Source organism: Miscanthus floridulus, chromosome 2, assembly GCF_019320115.1.
Source record: "Miscanthus floridulus cultivar M001 chromosome 2, ASM1932011v1, whole genome shotgun sequence".
Classification (NCBI taxonomy): Eukaryota; Viridiplantae; Streptophyta; class Magnoliopsida; order Poales; family Poaceae; genus Miscanthus; species Miscanthus floridulus.
Window position 1 is genome coordinate 179,967,767 of NC_089581.1, and position 17,226 is coordinate 179,984,992.

Sequence of the window (17,226 nt, forward strand, 5' to 3'; positions counted from 1 at the left end):
TATCACACAGTTCGACGCCAAGCACCAGACAATCCGACACTTATGTCCATTGTCCAACCACCACCGGACCATCCCCTGCATGCATCTGCGAGCTTCAGCTACAATGCTGATTGTCCGACACTCGCAATTCCAGCACTGCCGGTTCATCTGGTGCTTACATCTTTGCGATATACTGTCTACACGACCTAGTGCTACTGTGTGTGGTCATCTTTTGCGATAACACCATGATTCCATGTGAGATCTTAGCGAAGCAACAAAATGCTATCATCAAAGGCGAGACTCTTAGTGGTGCAACTGAATATTGTTGGTTGTTTTGTGACAAACTTAGCGGGTCCTAAGACCGATTTGGCTCTTCATAGCCTAGTGCCCATGCTCATCGAGGCCGATCGCAAAGAATGACAAGTTAGATTCTTGGAGCCGTTTTTGTATATAAAAGAGGAGCCCGAGCTGTTTTTTTTATATATAGAGGAGCTATAATTTGCAGCTCCTTCCCGTAACTCGGATTCCTTGGGAGGAGGACCTAGAGAAGCCGTGCCAAATAGACACTAATTAGCAGCTAATTAACTCATCATGTTTGCTTCACCGGCACCTCCGTCCGTGCACCGTAGCAACAAATCAGAGCCGTGTTAAATGGATAGCTCTGCTACTTACCCGAGCAAAAACCGTACCAATCGGTTGTTCACCTTTTGGGACGGAATGGATGGGAAAGTTGATTGTTATACAGTCGTCGAACATGAATTGCTGTATAGCTATTGGCCATCATCGTGAAAGGCATGTTTTCAAAAAAAAAAAAAATAGTGAAAGGCAAAATCAAATAACTCACAGACGAAGTAACTTTGCAAAAGCTTGTCTTGTGCTAAGCAATAAAAATACTACATCCGTCTCAAAATAAGTGGCGTTTTTTACTTTACATCTTGTTTAACCGTTTATCCTATTCAAAAAAATTTTATAAATATTGTCTATTTTTATGACTTATTTTATCATAGATATACTTTAATAACAATTTATTTATTTTATAATTTACATAAAAAATTAAATAAGACAAACAATCAAATAAGATCTCTGAAAGTAAAAAACGTCACTTATTTTGAGAAGACGGAGGGAGTACCTCTGTTGAGAATCTATGAGCGAGACGACATGTCAGACCTAAAATATTTGCAATGCTAGAAAGAAGCTCATCACGTCTATGCATGCAATCGACAAGAAACAAAATATGGGAAATCAGTTTAGTTGCCAGGAGATAATCAGTTCCATTATAGAACCAAAGGGATAGATACAGTGACAACGCATCGTTAACATGTGCATATACGACGACAGAAAGATCAGAAAGACACCTGTTTGCTAATGCTGAAATTTGGTTTATGCTGATACTTATGCTAAAATGTTGTGAGAGGAAAACACTGTTCTATAGCTAAAAAAGTTGTTCAAACTAAGTTCAAGCGAACATGGCGATGGCATGATGCCAGTCAAGGCCCTGTTCGGCAGGACTTATTGCTGCTGCGGCTGATTTGTAGGACTAATTTGTTGTGAGAGAAAAACATTTTCTAAGGCTGAAAAATAGAGCTGATTCTTGCTGATAATCTTAAGCGAACGGGCCCAAGCTTCCACTGCATTCACATAAGCAGGCTGTTCCAAAGTCCCACACCTGCACACTTGCATGTCATCAGCTTGGAGACATCGAGCTAGGAGACTCTGACTACTGAGCAACACAACGCAGATGGACAGGCTGAAACTTTGGTGGCAGGTGCTAAGCTAAACAGAGTCAGTAGACAGTATCCGATCCCGGACACTCAATTAGCACGGCCCCTGATGACATCAATGCCCATCTCAGTGGGATCCGTTTCCTGCAACTCCACCTGGATGCCATCAAGCTCCCTCTTGAACCTCTCCTTGGAGCTCGCATACAACATCTTGCTCCTAATCTTTGCCGTGTCCGGGGACCTTCGGATTCGCATCACATCACATAGGCAAAAGAACAACAAACACCACCACCACCACATGGTTTAATTTGCTGAGCCAGATTCAGAATGATGCATGGGAAATGAATGCGGTGCCGATGCAGAAACCTGGATTATTATTCATAACAGTGCAACACCGATGACTTACCATGCGATGAAGAAGATCTTGCTCTTCTGGCACCCCTCCTCGGTGACGAAGTCGAAGTCGTAGACGCAGTACCTGCACTCGTCGGCGGGGAGGGTGGCGGCGAAGTCGTCGTAGGTGAGGTTGGGCTCGCTGAGCTTGTCCATGACGACCTGCTTCTGCTTCTCCTCGATCTTGAAGACGACGAAGCGGTAGGTGCGCTTAGCCTTGAGCTCCAGGAACTTGCGCTTGCAGTCGTCGTCTACGGCCATCCCGGACGCCGCGTTGGCCTACACCCAGACACGCCGGAGATTAATACCGACGCACACTGTTTCATTCCGTCGAACACCCTATGTGCAAAGAGGAATCAGACGTTTGCCAAAGAAATCGGAGGCTTTTACCCTTGTCATTAAAAAAGTTTGAAATTACGCACAAATCATTAAAAAAAGTTAAGCTCTCACGAATATCATCGTTCTAAACTTCTCTGCTCTTCGAACCATTCTGTTCGTTTTTCTATTTAACAGTGTCAAACAGACAGGTGAAATGACCATTCCGTCCATCGTTCTAAACTTTCTCTTTCTCTCTCTTTCTCTTGCGCCTCCATTCCACGCTCCTCGTGCTCCTGCTCCTCGTCGCGGCGCTGGCGGCGCGGGCAGGGGCCGACGACCTCGCGAGCGACGCGCGGGCGCTCTTGGCGTTCCGTGACGCCGTGGGGCGGCGCCTGGGTGGAACGCCTCGGACGCCGCGGACGCGTGCTCGTAGATGGGGGTCTCCTGCGAGAACGGGCGCGTGGCGGTGTTGCAGCTCCCTGGGGCGACGCTCTCGGGGGGCGGTCGCCGCGGGGACGCTAGGGAACTTGACGGCGCTCCACACGCTCAGCCTCCGCCTCAATGGGCTCTCCGAAGCGCTCTCGGCCGACCTCGCCTCCGCCGTCGCGCTTCGGAACGTCTTCCTCAACGGGAACAGGCTGTCGAGCGGGTTCCCGCAGGCGATTCTCGTGCTCCCGGGGCTCGTCAGGCTCTCGCTCGGCGGGAACGACTTGTCGAGGCCCATCTCGTCGGAGCTCGGCAACCTCACGCACCTCAGGGTCCTCCTCCTTGAGAATAATCGCTTTTCCGGCGAGATTTCAAATGTGAAGCTACCGCCGCTGCAACAGTTCAATGTTTCGTTCAACCAGCTAAACGGATCCATCCCGGCCTCACTTCGGTCGCAGCCGCGCTCCGCATTTCTAGGGACGGGCTTGTGCGGCGGGCCCTTGGGGCCTTGCCCTGGCGAGGTTTCCCCTTCCCCTGCTCTAGCGGGGCAGACGCGCGTCGCCGACGCCTGTTCCTAGTGGCAGTGGCAGTGGCGGTGGCAGTAGCGGCGGCACCAACGGTGGAAGTGGGGGAGAAAGTGGCTGCTGGAGCGGTCCGGGCTCGGGGAGGAGACGTGCCTGTCGTATGTGTAGCACTACATCCCGCCGTCGTGTGACCTCAAGTCCTCCCGTGCCGAGGCCGAGCTCGTCATCTTCTCCATCATCGACGACCTTCTCGCCAAGACCGGCCGCCGCGAGCACGCTCAGGGGGGAGCTCCGCCCCAGCCGCCACGGGTGCGCGTGGAGGGCAGCTTCGCCCCGGCCGCCCGCGGGCGCGGGCGTAGGCAAGCTCTGCCTGGCCGCCACGGGCGCACGTGCGGAGGAGCTCTGCCCGGCCACCGCGAGCACGAGCGCGGGCGAGCGAGTTTCGCCCCGGTGCGGGCGTGGGGGAGCGAGCTCCACCCCGGCATCGGCGCGACCCGAGGCTGGCTCGCGGCAAGGAGGAAGGTTGAGCCGGGTCACGGATAGTTTGGCTCCACTAGACAGAGAGAGAAAGAAGCAAGAGGATTGAACAAGAGAAGGGTATTTTGGACGTTTATACTGATCGGACCTATATGTAAGAGTTGCCAAAAGGTAAAAAACAAACAGAACATAGATGGAATGGCTTAGAGAGTAAATAAGTTCAGAACGATAGCACTTATGGAAGCTTAACTTTTTTAATAGCTTATATGTAATTATAAACTTTTTAATAGCATGTAAAAGCCTAGAGAAATCGGCAGCACCGATTTCCCCAAAAGTAGCGGCAGTCTGAACATTCCACGATGCAGTCTGAACATTCCACGATCCTCTGACAAAAACGCTCAAAAAGCCAAGAAGTGCATCCTTCACGCACAGGCAAATCGCTCCCGTAACTTTCCGGTGAACACAAGTTAGTTCGACCGGGAAATCCAACTCGCAACACCACCAAATTAATGCTGGACGGACCAGAAAAGCGAAAAAAGCAAATAAACAGGAGGAAGGGGGGAGCGGAGAGGGAGGCGGCGGGCGTACCATCTCGGAAGAGGAAGAGAAGCTGCCGGCGGCGGTGCGAGGAGAAAAAAATGTGCGGGGAGGACACGGCGGAGAGGCGGGGTGTGGGGGAGAAGCCGAGAAGGAAACACGGCACGGTGCGGTGCTGAGGTGGTGGTGCGGCACGTGTGGGGTTATTTGCCACGCCTGCGCCTTCTGATCGTGACTGTGCCCCCTCCCCTTGCTCGTTGTTTGCCCGTCACCGTGCTCACCTTTTGCTTCCACGCCTCTCTACCATGTCCGCAACCCTCGCTTCCTTCATCTGTTGGTTTATCCTGAACAAATCGTTCACGCTAGGTGGCTAACAAGCTGCAGCAGCCGATTGTTCCGTACGCCCGCTGAGCATTATCAGCTGCTTACCGGATCCGGACGCCCTGAACGAAGAGGGGCCGTGGCCTTTGGTCTAGCTTAAGCTTCTCGCCCCTCATGGCCCGGCCTATGAATGTTTCAACAGCGTGTAGTTTAGATAGGCGAAGTGCTGAACAAATCGTGGGAGGGACCGAGGGAATGTGCAACTGGCACTGCTAATTTCCATACAGAAAGGTTGTATCCAAACGCAATGCTGTCTCGCCAGCTCGGATACAGACGCCGGACAGGCCACCATGCCATTCTTTTTTTTATAGGACCGTGAGATTCTTTGGCCTCGTTCCGTTTCTTGAATCTCTGAAATCGGCCGAAAAACACGGTTCTGACTGAAATGCTGTGAGAAAAAAATATTTTTCTGGTTAAAAAAAGAAGCTGAACGAGTCGGATATGGGATAAGGCGAACGGGGCTTTCTGGTCGCAGAATGTGCGGGAGCAGACGCTAAAAAAATCATTTTTCAGTCGATTCCATCATTCCGTGGCACCATGATGGTTCGTCGGTGCATCCCTTTCTCAGCAGAAGCTACCAATTTCGATGGACGGCGACGCTCCGGCAAGAAAGGATGGCTCAGCTCCACTGATTTTTGATGAGCAAAAATCAAAATGCTGGTGACTTTACGAGGTAACATTACAATGCCACGAGCAAAAAATCAAAATGCTATATAGAGACGAGTAACATTACATGACAGGAGAGGAAGAGCAGCAAGCCACGAGCAAGTCCTCAGAAAATGTCTCTATCCTTTAGGTCCGTTCAGAACATGCCCCTCGTGTTTGGACCATGCCAACATTGTCCAAAAAAACTCATATCATGTGGTACTACGAGCCAATGCTAAAATATCATGAACTCCTCAGACGGTACGGTACGTCCAAGTCACAGTTTTACTCTCCGCTGAACAAACGCGTCCCTGTGAAGCTTCGTATGCACAACTTTTAAACCGTCGTGTTTCAACCTCTAATTTTATCTCGACCATGTCTTCTTCTCTCAACCAGTCACACAATAGCTCCACGCTCGGCTTTAGCGGCTCAATACCACCTCCCTCATCGTAGACACTAACTTGTTCATAGCAATAGCTCTACCCTTGGCCCAACCAGCCTCCTCCGTCTCTTGACCAGCGTCATCAATGCACCTCCATATGCTTGCCACCACCACTAGGCCAGCTTTTCACCCTCTCATTTTCATAGTCTCTTCTAAGCTCGCTACCAAACTCCAACAAGCACCTATGACCTTTGAACCTCCAGCAAGGAGGAAAAGCTACGTGTTCGTTGAATAGTGGAAAAAATGAGTCACATGCTAAAACAATCAAGTGTTGTTTACCTTTTCTGTATTTGTATCAGAGAGAGTGGTTAGGCTTGTGACAGAACCGTCCAATTTATACAAGATCAAATACGGCTGTCTTCGTTTAACATATTGACGCGCGTATACTTTCACTTATATAAACCCTGTAGTCCGCCGAGTGTCACGAAGGACCTCGGTAAATCAACATCACAACCAAGATCGCATGATTAAGCAAATACACATCACATACATAGAGTTGCAGCGGAAATAATATTACAAATGAGTTCACAAATAATAGTACAAGTTTAGGTTTCAAAACCGGTTAAGGAAAAAACAACATAGCTTTTAAATGATTACATTAATATAAGTTCCAAATACAATGCTAGCATAAGTGATATCCTCTGATAAAAGCATATAGATGAGAAATAAATATAGAGTCACCGAGCCCACCGACGGTTAGCCATCATCTTTAGCAGGACGAGATCTTCACCTGCAACATGGTGGGACAAACCCTGAGTACTCGAATGTACTCAGCTAGACTTACCCATCATAAACAAAAAATAAAATGACACCAAGGATCATGCAAGGCTTTATAGGTGGAGCTAGCTTGACAATATTTTGCATAAAAAGCCACTAATTCAGCTATACATTTTATAATTCGGTCATCAAGTTAAATATAGTTATTCATCTCTAGATTAGCAACTAACCTGTGCCAAACATGTGGTATATCATTTAGTAACATGCAATAGTAACCATAGTCGGTGTAATAATTCCATGTTCATCATAACCATCATATTCCATAATTCAATTACTACGATGCTGGAGCTAGTCAAGTTTCTCACTATCCGGGAGAGACGACGATTCGAATCGATTTCAACAAGATGAGAATTTATTCCTAACACAAACCCAAACATATCTGCGTCAAGGTAGTCTTAGGTCACCTTTGGTATAACTCAGGTCAAATTCGTGGGTTCGATCAGCGCCGCACAACCAGGGACAACCAGCTGCCAAGACGTTCAGGCCCGGCCTACCCTTGGGCTCATGTCTGGCTCCCCGCATATCTTTACTACCATCCAGAGTGCGCACTCTTACAGAACGGGGCCCGACCTGAGTTGAGCTACTCGGCTTTGCGATCGAAATGAGTTATCCGGCCAGCTAAGTGAGAGGCATGCGTTCAATCTCGACAGAAGTTCCAACAATGGTACGGTCCTTAATCGGCACAGACGGAATCACATGAGTCAACCTATGCATAGACTCCGTCCGACCTCCAGTTATATTACCCCATGGTTCTTTTCCACGATAGCAAATATAGCCAACCGTGCTCCGATATCCACATATATCTCGCAGGTGACAGAAAATCACCCAACTTATACCGATCTAAGTATGGATAAGCATATATTTGATTCTAGACCTACATAAGGTTCAAGATATAACAAGGTAGTTCTATACATCAAGTGGTTCCAATCAACTCCTATAACCTAATGCATTAAACATAAATGACTCAAGTGATATTTGTAAAAATAAAGGAGGCTTAGAATGCTCCAGGGCTTGCCTGGGATGGAGGAGGCTCAGAGGATGAGCGAGGACGGTGGCCACGTCGACATTGCGTCGAGCACATGGCGTGCGGTGAAGTGGGCAAGGTGGGAGCCGAATTGGGCCGGCTACGGGCCGATTTGGACCTTGGGCCCAAAAGCAAAGTTGAAGCCCACCTGATGATCTACAAAACTCATTAAGGATGCCTGGCCATTAGAGCTCTTCATTAGCGGCTAATTAAGCCCCAAGTTGATAGTGTCAGCGACTAAACAAGGGTTAAGCTTCGCTATGCTTGTGCTCCAATTACTTGGTCCAAACATGGTCAAACTGATCCCAACCTTTTGTATGTCCTTCTCCAAGATGTAAACTCCAACTTTTATATTTGGCTCAACTTGAGTTGTTTAACAAAAATCCGAGAACGCGAAATGTCAACCATCATCAACATTGTAAATCTCAGACTTGGCTAAAATTTTGAGATCCAAAACAGCACCGGGTTCAATTTTGAGGCCTCAGTTTGACTAAGTTAGGGGCCAAACTAGCTCATGACCCTTAAACAAAGTTTGTTGTGCACATCATGCTCTGCAACTTTGGTTAAAGGATCATGGACTGGTTTAGCCTGGTTACGAAGATACAAGCCTCCAAAGTAGGGTATATGAAACTAAAAACTGAATTCAGTTAAGTGCTGATTTCAAGAAACTTTTTGCTGTTTTTGCAATAACTTTTGAAAGTCCAAACGTGCTCCAAAAGTGATGAGACTTATTCTGTTGTTTTCTTCACGAAGTGTACTTTAACTCATATTCAAGAATACAATTGAGTTGTCGCACAATTCTAGAAGATGAAAATTCATAAACATATCAACTCCCTGCTATCGATTAGGGACAGGAAAAATCCTGGAGGGACCAAAACAACACTGTATACAAACTTGAGGCCACTGTTTGAGCCACTTAGGAGTTGAATCAGGGCTTGGTCCAAAAATAAAGTTTGTTCTACCTAAGCAGAACTACAACTTTTATTTAAGGTCCAACTCCATGCAAGCACTCCAAACAGTTGGTCAACATAGGTCAAAACCATATCATGAAAAAGATAATTTTAGCTATTCCCACACTTAGAAGCATTTTCTTGACATTTGCTCAACACGAACCCTTCATGACTTTTGTTGTAGAGTTCAATTAGAGTCAATTGGGCAAGGTAGCAAGGTTTGGTCGACATCCTATGTTCCCATTCACCTGATGAAGCAATTTAAGCAAAAATATAACTTATCATTTCATGTGACTTTTTGGTTCCAAACTCATGAAACTTTTCCACTGGTCAAGATGGATGCATGTTGATGTAATGTATATGAAATAAGCATGTTTAACACTACTCTTGCATAATATTAACAAGGGTCCACATGTAAGCAAAGTGTATTGTCCGAGTCCAAGTTGGGGCTCATTTTCATAGGTTTGACCTCAAAACCATCATCATTACTTCTAGATTATGAACTATAGATCATAATCATTGCTTGATATATCATACTTAAGTCTAATTTTGCTGCTTAACTCATGACTAACACCCAGGGTGTTATAGCCCTCCCCCTTATGGGAATCTTGCCCCGAGATTCGGTGCGAAAGACTTTTAAGGGAAGAGAAGCATGTCATCCATTTTCCAATATCAGCGATAGCATTAGGCTACTTAGCTTTGACCATCAGCGAGACTAATTTGGTCAAGACAACTTTCTGATACTTGCTCTTCGTAGTAAACTTTTGTCTGAAGAATTTCCTTCATTAACTTCCATGAAGCATTGTTACTTTGGGAGGAATCCACGACAACACAGTACTTCGTTCTCGAGATACGGAGAGTACTATGGAGCATAAACTAACAACCCATAATATCTATTTCCCTAGTGAATATAGCATGGACCATGTGAACTTTGCACTAGACTACAAGCTTCTAAAAGCTACTCATTACAATGGTTCCATGTTTGTCCACAAAGTTCGAAAAGAAGTCCTCTACCAAAGTATCTTGAGTACAACCTTTCATAAGGGATGAGATCACAGATAGGGTAAGCATCCTCTAAGGCTATGAGAAACCGAGTAACCAACATACAATGTCTATGCCGGTCGTAACTGTTCAATCACTCAGATGCCAACCGATGGAAAACTACATAATGTTCAATGTGTGCGGTTCCCTTTCTCTAATGATAATACTATATTATCTGAGTCTGTTGAGTGAGCGGTGAATGTGATAGCTGACTCTGTTGACTCAGCGTTTCGATGATCATTATTTGAGGGAATCTTCGTATCCAAGCGGCAACAGTTATCTAGGTTGAATTTGATGCAACCTCATGGGTAAAAACACATGGAAAGTACCAAAGGACAAGTCCACCTTGGAAATCCTTGCTGACGAAGGATGATAGCGAGGTCTGGAGGACAACAAAGGTTGCAAGTATTCACTAACTGGAGAAACAGTACACCACCAAGCAGGTTGAGCACAATTTGCCTTCCTGGTGCAGTGGCACAGTAAGTTGGGTTGACTTACACTGTCGCAAAATTAGCCTAGTTGGACTACTTTTGACATTGAGGCTTCCTTTCTAATGTCAATGAACAACTCAAAATCATAATCAGAAATATATTGTTTGACACTTTCAAATTGTTTTTGACTCGTAATGGCACAAATTGACTTGTAGAACACCTTGACTGCTCAACATTGCCGATATGAGATAGCAAAAGTAAGGCACAAAAGGGTACAAGGAGTCTTCTCTAGGGCATCTAAAGGATTATCCAACGGCAAAACATTGACCATGTTGCAAATCTTGGCATCAATTACACCACAACACTTTCTATTTTGAGGGGTGATAGCAGTCCACCGAGAAATCACAGATTCTGTACACTTTGGTTTTTAGTTCATATCTCACAAACTACTACTCCATTGTGCACAAATTTTGGTAGTCATATAGACCCATGAGTCCTCTAATTACTAAACAAAATTCAGCTAAAACAGACACCGTTTGGCTATCCAAATAAATCATCTACCAAAACCGCTTGGTTCTAAAATTTTTGTGACCCGAACTGACAAAACATCTCTCGAATCTGATGCTTTACTTAACCAATACTCAAATCAACTTAAGGCGTCGAAGTATCCTAAGCGAGGAATGAGCTCGTCAAGTTTTGTGACAGTCCAACTATGTTTGGGCCTCTAATCACCGGCTTAAGGATAACCGGTTTGGTGCCATGAAATCTAGACAGATTTCTCGTTCTTCTTTTTCTTTGCTTCACACATTGTGGAGTGTGTTCTGCACTCTCTAACTCTTCGTACAAAAGCAGTGGTAGCTTTCTTACTGAGGATGGAGGCTAGGGTTTTTCCTTACATGCCTCTTAGGAAACAACCTCAACCGTTGATTTAGACACCAACTCGACGATGCACAAGCATTGGACTAGTGAGCTGTTTTTGTAGGGCACAATACATACTTCACATGGAGTGGCAGTCCTACAAGATAAGGGACTGTTTCTAACTACCCTTCTGTGCCTTATCCAATACAGTCCTAAACAAATTCTTTGATAGCACCATATACATAATGATGCTGACCAAAACTAGGGACGTTCTTTCTCTAGCTCTTTACTTAGCTGAGACAACGTCTTACATTATCTGTGTGATTGTCCAAGATGGATTTGACTTGATGACATAGGGCCTGGAGAAGAAAGCAGTACTTGCATTGCTGACCGGCTTTGTTGTTTCTTCGCTTAACATTGTTCTATGAGACATAGCCTTCGGAGGTACCAAAGAGTTATTACCTAGCTGTAACTTAACTTTCCTATTGGTAACTAATTAGTTGTCTCTCAAAATTTAAAAGCTCCAAAACTTCCTTTTTGATGGCAACAATTGTATTTGATGTGCAAACAGACAATCACCATGGAAGTCAGCAGAAAAGGGGTCACTGAAGGAAGTCGATTTTTGGACTGTAGGATTACCTTGCACATAAAGATCAAGACTTGGATAGAAAGCTCATGAGCACCAGGCAACCTATAACATGGCATAGTATCCTAGTCCATTTATCATTCGACTGATAATTTGTCCAACTTTAAGTGTTGTATACCTTTCTAATCCAACGGGGATGACATAAGTTGCTCACTAGATGACCGATGCCATTATATGGACAGTCAAGTAGAGTCACTTGTCTACCAGCTCTTGCAGTCTGTTAATGTTTATGTCGGTGACCTGTTCTTCAAAGGTTATCTTCTTTACAACTTTGGAAGGAAGCTTTACTACTTTTGGTCCGATATATGGATCTTCTGATAAAATATGGGGATCTTCTGATAGGATCCAAAGAGATAATTGAGGAAAAGCTCACGACGAGATGACACATCGGCGTAGTTCCATAATGGATCATGACTAGAAACCTCGGTACCAGCACGCACCCAGCTGCACAACCATGTACCGGTCGGCCACAAGGAGGCCCTAGGTTCCACTGCGGCACCGTTAGTTATTAACCAAGACACCATTACCAAACATACAACCTACAAGAAATCTCATGTGGCACAAATTGGGTTGCACAGGAGCAAGCACTATGTGAAGGAGGGATAGAAAGCAAAGGTAGTCACAAGGTTAGGAGTCAACAAGAGGTGGTCCAAGGTAAAGACATGGCACAAGAGAAACATATATTAGCTAACGAAGACAATTAAACATGAGACTCTTGCTTTATTTTCATGCACGCCTTGCATCCACCCAGGTGATTACCAGATAAAGATTAACATGAGATTTGGTCTTGTCGAGCAGCAACATGAGATCAAGATTGATAAACATCTAGAGATTTGAGAGAGTTGGAGATTAAACAAGCGAGATTCGAGGGATAGAGCCGATACACTGACTAGGGATTGAGTTGATAAAGCAACGACATGATCTATGAGGAAAAGGTTCCAAGGTTTGGGCAACGAGAGATTAGCATTGCACCAGATCATTTGTAAGATAAGGGGCAAAGAGGTCCGACAAGGATTTTTGGGTATGGTCTTCACACACAGGAGCGAGACAACCACGAGATTAACGTTACATGAGTGTTGTTCCTGGTTAAGGCTCTTCAACACTCGTATGCCCACTATGGACAAAAGAGGTAACGACTATGATACTACCTAGGTAACAAAGCATCCACACATCATGGTCTTAAGTAAGCATTTGAGAAACTCAATCAAATTAGCTTAAGCAACTAATACCAAGCACAAAGCTCGCACATAACAAGCAGTCACCTACAGCAACACTACTACACATAAACATGCAAACATGGTGGTAAGGTAATGTTATCTTTTATTTCCTTTTTACTGAGTAGGTGGATATCTCTTCAAAACAAGTTTTACTTACATTTAGCAATTTAGTTTTTGGTCATGCACAACATGACCATATGGTTACAATGAGTTATCCATTAATAGAACAAGGGTGAGAGGAGCATGTTTATGCATAAGCAGCAATCATGATGTATGCTCGTCTTATTCGTCCTCACGAAATTGCCAGCCTAAGGTGGCAATCATGTTCTATGTCGGTGGCATAACACGTACTCTCTTGATATATAGCTAGTCGTCAGCTACATTCAATCTATGCATTCGTGGTTACCGTACCTGCAGAAGGATTTCATTTCAGCCCAACCCCACAATTATATATATGCGAAAATGAAAATCTAGTCTCTAAGTTGCAAGCTAAATACTTCCATATATATACCCACTATATATATACTTCTGTACCAAAGCTACCCATATGTAAATACGTCCATACATACATATAAATATGCATATACGGCCGTATCAAAACTAACCCACAATTAAATACCTCCGTATATATAGGATATATATACTTTAGTATCAAAGCTACCTCTCCCCTTAGACCGCACGCTCACATCTTGCGGTCATGCCACTCATCATTTTACCTTGGGCGTAGAGGCATTTGATCTATACATTACCACTCAAGTGAATGGCATCCATACAATAGCACGCCGTATGGACGACAAAATAAAAAGTGCAATAAAATACATCCCCCATAGTTAGTATCAGTTTACTTAGCCACCTAGTAGTCCTTAATTGGGCTTAACTTGAGGTTGTCGCTAGCATAGTTTTGTAAATTAGTTTTTAACAAATTTGCCTGTAGCTAAAGTTTTAGTCCAAATAGGCTTTTAAAACCAAAACTTTGTTTTTGAAACTATGTATATAACAGTATTATGCTTAATCTTGTTCTGATGCCAGCTGTGATAGAACCGCCCAATTTATACAAGATCAAGTATGGTTGTCCCCGTTTAACACGTTGACGCGTGCATACTTTCACTTATATAAACCCGGTAGTTCGCCGAGTGTCACAAAGGACCTCGGTAAATCAACATCACATCCAATATCGCATGATTAAGCAAATACGCATCAGATACACAGAGTTGCAGCGGAAATAAAATTACAAATGGGTTCACAAATAATAGTACAAGTTTGGGTTTCAAAACCAGTTAAGGAAAAAACAACATAACTTTCCAATGATTACATTAATATAAGTTCCAAATACATTGCTAGCATAAGTGATATCCTCTGATAAAAGCATATAGATGAGAAATAAATATAGAGTCACCGAGCCCACCGGCGGTTAGCCACCATCTTTAGCAGGACGAGATCTTCACCTGAAATATGGTGGGATAAACCCTGAGTACTCGAATATACTCAGCTAGACTTACCCATCATAAACCAAAAATAAAATGACACCAAGGATCATACAAGGCTTTATAGGTGGAGCTAGCTTGACAACATGTTGCATAAAAGCCACTAATTTAGCTATACATTTTATAATTCGGTCATCAAGTTAATTATAGTTATTCATCTCTAGATTAGCAACTAACCTATGCCAAATATGTGGTATATCATTTAGTAACATGCAATAGTAACCATAGCCAGTGTAATAATTTTATGTTCATCATAACCATCGTATTCCATAATTCAATTACTAAGATGCTAGAGCTAGTCGAGTTTCTCACTATCCGGGAGAGACGGCGTTTCGAATCGATTTCAACCAGATGGGAATTTATTCCTAACACAAACCCAGACATACCTGTGCCAAGGTAGTCTTAGGTCACCTTTGGTACAACTTAGGTCCAATTCGTGGGTTCGATCAGCACTGCACAACTAGGGACAACCAGCTGCCAGGAAGTTCAGGCATGGCCTACCCTTGGGCTCACGTCTAGCTCCCCGCACATCCTTACTGCCATCCAGAGTGCGTACTCTTACAAAATGGGGCCTGGCTTGAGTTGAGCTACTTGGCTTCGTGGTCGGAACGAGTTATCCGGCTAGCTAAGTGAGAGGCATGTGTTCAATCTTGAAAGAAGTTCCAACAACGCTATGGTCCTTAATCGGTATAGACGGAATCACATGAGTCAACCTATGCATAGACTCCATTTAACCTCCAGTTATATTACCCCATGGTTCTTTTCCACGATAGCAAATATAGCCAACCGTGCTTCGGTATCCACCTATATCTCGCAGGTGACAGGAAATCACCCGACTTCTACCGGTCTAAGCATGGATAAGCATATATTCGATCCTAGACCTACATAAGGTTCAAGGTATAACAAGGTAGTTCTATGCATCAAGTGGTTCAAATCAACTCCTATAACCTAATGCATTAAACATAAATGACTCAAGTGATATTTGTAAAAACAAAGGAGACTTAGAATGATCTAGGGCTTGCCTGGGATGGAGGAGGCTCAGAGGATGAGCGAGGATGGTGGCCACATCCACATTGCGTCGAGCACATGGCATGCGGTGAAGTGGGCAAGGTGGGAGCCGAATTGGGCCGGCTATGGGCCGATTTGGACCTTGGGCCCAAAAGCAAAGTTGAAGCCCACCTGATGATCTACAAAACTCATTAAGGATGCCTGGCCATTAGAGCTCTTCATTAGCGGCTAATTAAGCCCCAAGTTGATAGTGTCAGCGACTAAACAAGGGTTAAGCTTCGCTATGCTTGTGCTCTAATTACTTGGTCCAAACATGGTCAAACTGATCCCAACCTTTTGTATGTCCTTCTCCAAGATGTAAACTCCAACTTTTATATTTGGCTCAACTTGAGTTGTTTAACAAAAATCCGAGAACGCGAAATGTCAACCATCATCAACATTGTAAATCTTAGACTTGGCTAAAATTTTGAGATCCAAAATAGCACTGGGTTCAATTTTGAGGCCTCAGTTTGACTAAGTTAGGGACCAAACTAGCTCATGGCCCTTTGAAAGTGCATCTAGCCCTTTAGTGGGTTTTGGATGATTGAATGACAACATGATTAAAGGACTAACCCGTTTGCTAAAGTGTGAACAGGTAATAGGTTATCTCATAGATACTTAATGAAAGCCAAAATGATGTGTTGTTGTATAAACAATCTAGTTCAAGCACAAGACAACAATGCAAATGGAATTCATGTGAAGGCTTATTTATTGTGGGATTTCCATGTACTATGTGATAGCAAGCTCATGATTATTAGTTAATGAGACATGATGGATTGCATATGGAATGGTCTCATATCTGAAGCTTGCTAAATTAAAATGAAAAAGATAACAATACATATGAATGGATGATTCAACACAAGATGTGACTTGATGGCTTGAGATGGTGAAGATAGCAAGGAAAGGCTTCGAGGTACTAAGCAAGGGTGAAGGGCAAGCGACGGCTTAGCGGCCGAAGAACCTAGCTAGGGTGAAGAAGAAAGTACTTGCATTTAGTTGAGGTACTAGTCAAGCTAAGATGGTCATATTGATGTGAAGGATCAAATCTATAATGAAGTATTTGATGGAAGTGACTTGATACATTTGGGATTATTCAAACTTGATGAATGGAATCAAGTCACATGCTCAAGATGGCTATGCTCAAGTGAAAAGATCAACATCAACATGTTAGCACCCTTACTTGATGAAGATTGGAAGGGACGGCATCAATTCAAAAGAACAACTCAAGTGGTACAAATTCATATTTCCGTTTGTCTTGAGTTTAATAGGTATGCCGTACTATTAAGAGGGATGCATCATGTTGATAGATAATGTTTCATAAGTGCTCAAGCCAACCCATGTGAGTTTTGAGTATTTGAGAGACAAAAGAGCTAACTGATTTGTTGCTGGTCTGGCAATACCAGACGTGTCCGGTATTTGTCCAGCAGCTGTAAAATTGTAGTTCTCGGGTTGGTTAGTCGGGAGTTCCGACGTAGGTCGGGAGTTCCAACGGTCGGGAGTCCCGGCATGGGTCGGGAGTTCCGACGTGTCGCACTTTAACTGACCTGGAGGGTTCACTGTCCTCGTCATACCGGACATGTCCGGTATGCATACCGGACGTGTCCGATATGGATGACCAGAAGCCAACGGCTAGTTTTCAAAAGCCGTGAGGGTCGGGAGTTCCGACGTAAGTCGGGAGTTCCGACGGTCGGGAGTTCCGACATATGTCGGGAGTTCCGACACCTCACTAACTTTAACTCAGTTACATGTTTTTCAAAATTACTGAGGGTCGGGGGTTCCGACTTGAGTGAGGAGTTCCGACGGTCGGAAGTCCCGGCATTCTTCGGGAGTTCCGATGCCTCACAACATCACTGTAACTTAGTTACCGTTGGTGCAGTGTGAGTCATACCGGACATGTCCGGTATGCAT

General features: G+C 44.4%; 1 protein-coding gene across 2 annotated transcripts; it reads right to left on the reverse strand.

Annotated features, from left to right (window-relative positions):
- Positions 1–1,289: 1,289 nt before the first annotated feature.
- LOC136535919 (actin-depolymerizing factor 7-like) lies at positions 1,290–4,964 on the reverse strand. Of its 2 annotated transcripts, none has more exons than XM_066528363.1 (3): positions 4,427–4,964; positions 2,107–2,372; positions 1,290–1,941 (listed from the first exon to the last, which is right to left on the reverse strand). In XM_066528363.1, exons 1-3 carry the CDS (start codon positions 4,427–4,429, stop codon positions 1,791–1,793), a joined length of 420 nt encoding a protein of 139 aa, XP_066384460.1. In that variant the 5' UTR covers positions 4,430–4,964; the 3' UTR covers positions 1,290–1,790. The 2 variants fall into 2 exon arrangements, with proteins under 2 accessions (XP_066384460.1, XP_066384461.1); XM_066528364.1 differs by having other exon boundaries at positions 2,107–2,432.
- Between the last annotated feature and the right edge of the window lie 12,262 nt (positions 4,965–17,226).

Coding starts and splice junctions, on each gene's coding strand:
- LOC136535919 (XM_066528363.1), bottom strand. Junction 1,942..2,106: donor AAGATCTTCTTCATCGCATG/GTAAGTCATCGG, acceptor GCGAATCCGAAG/GTCCCCGGACACGGCAAAGA.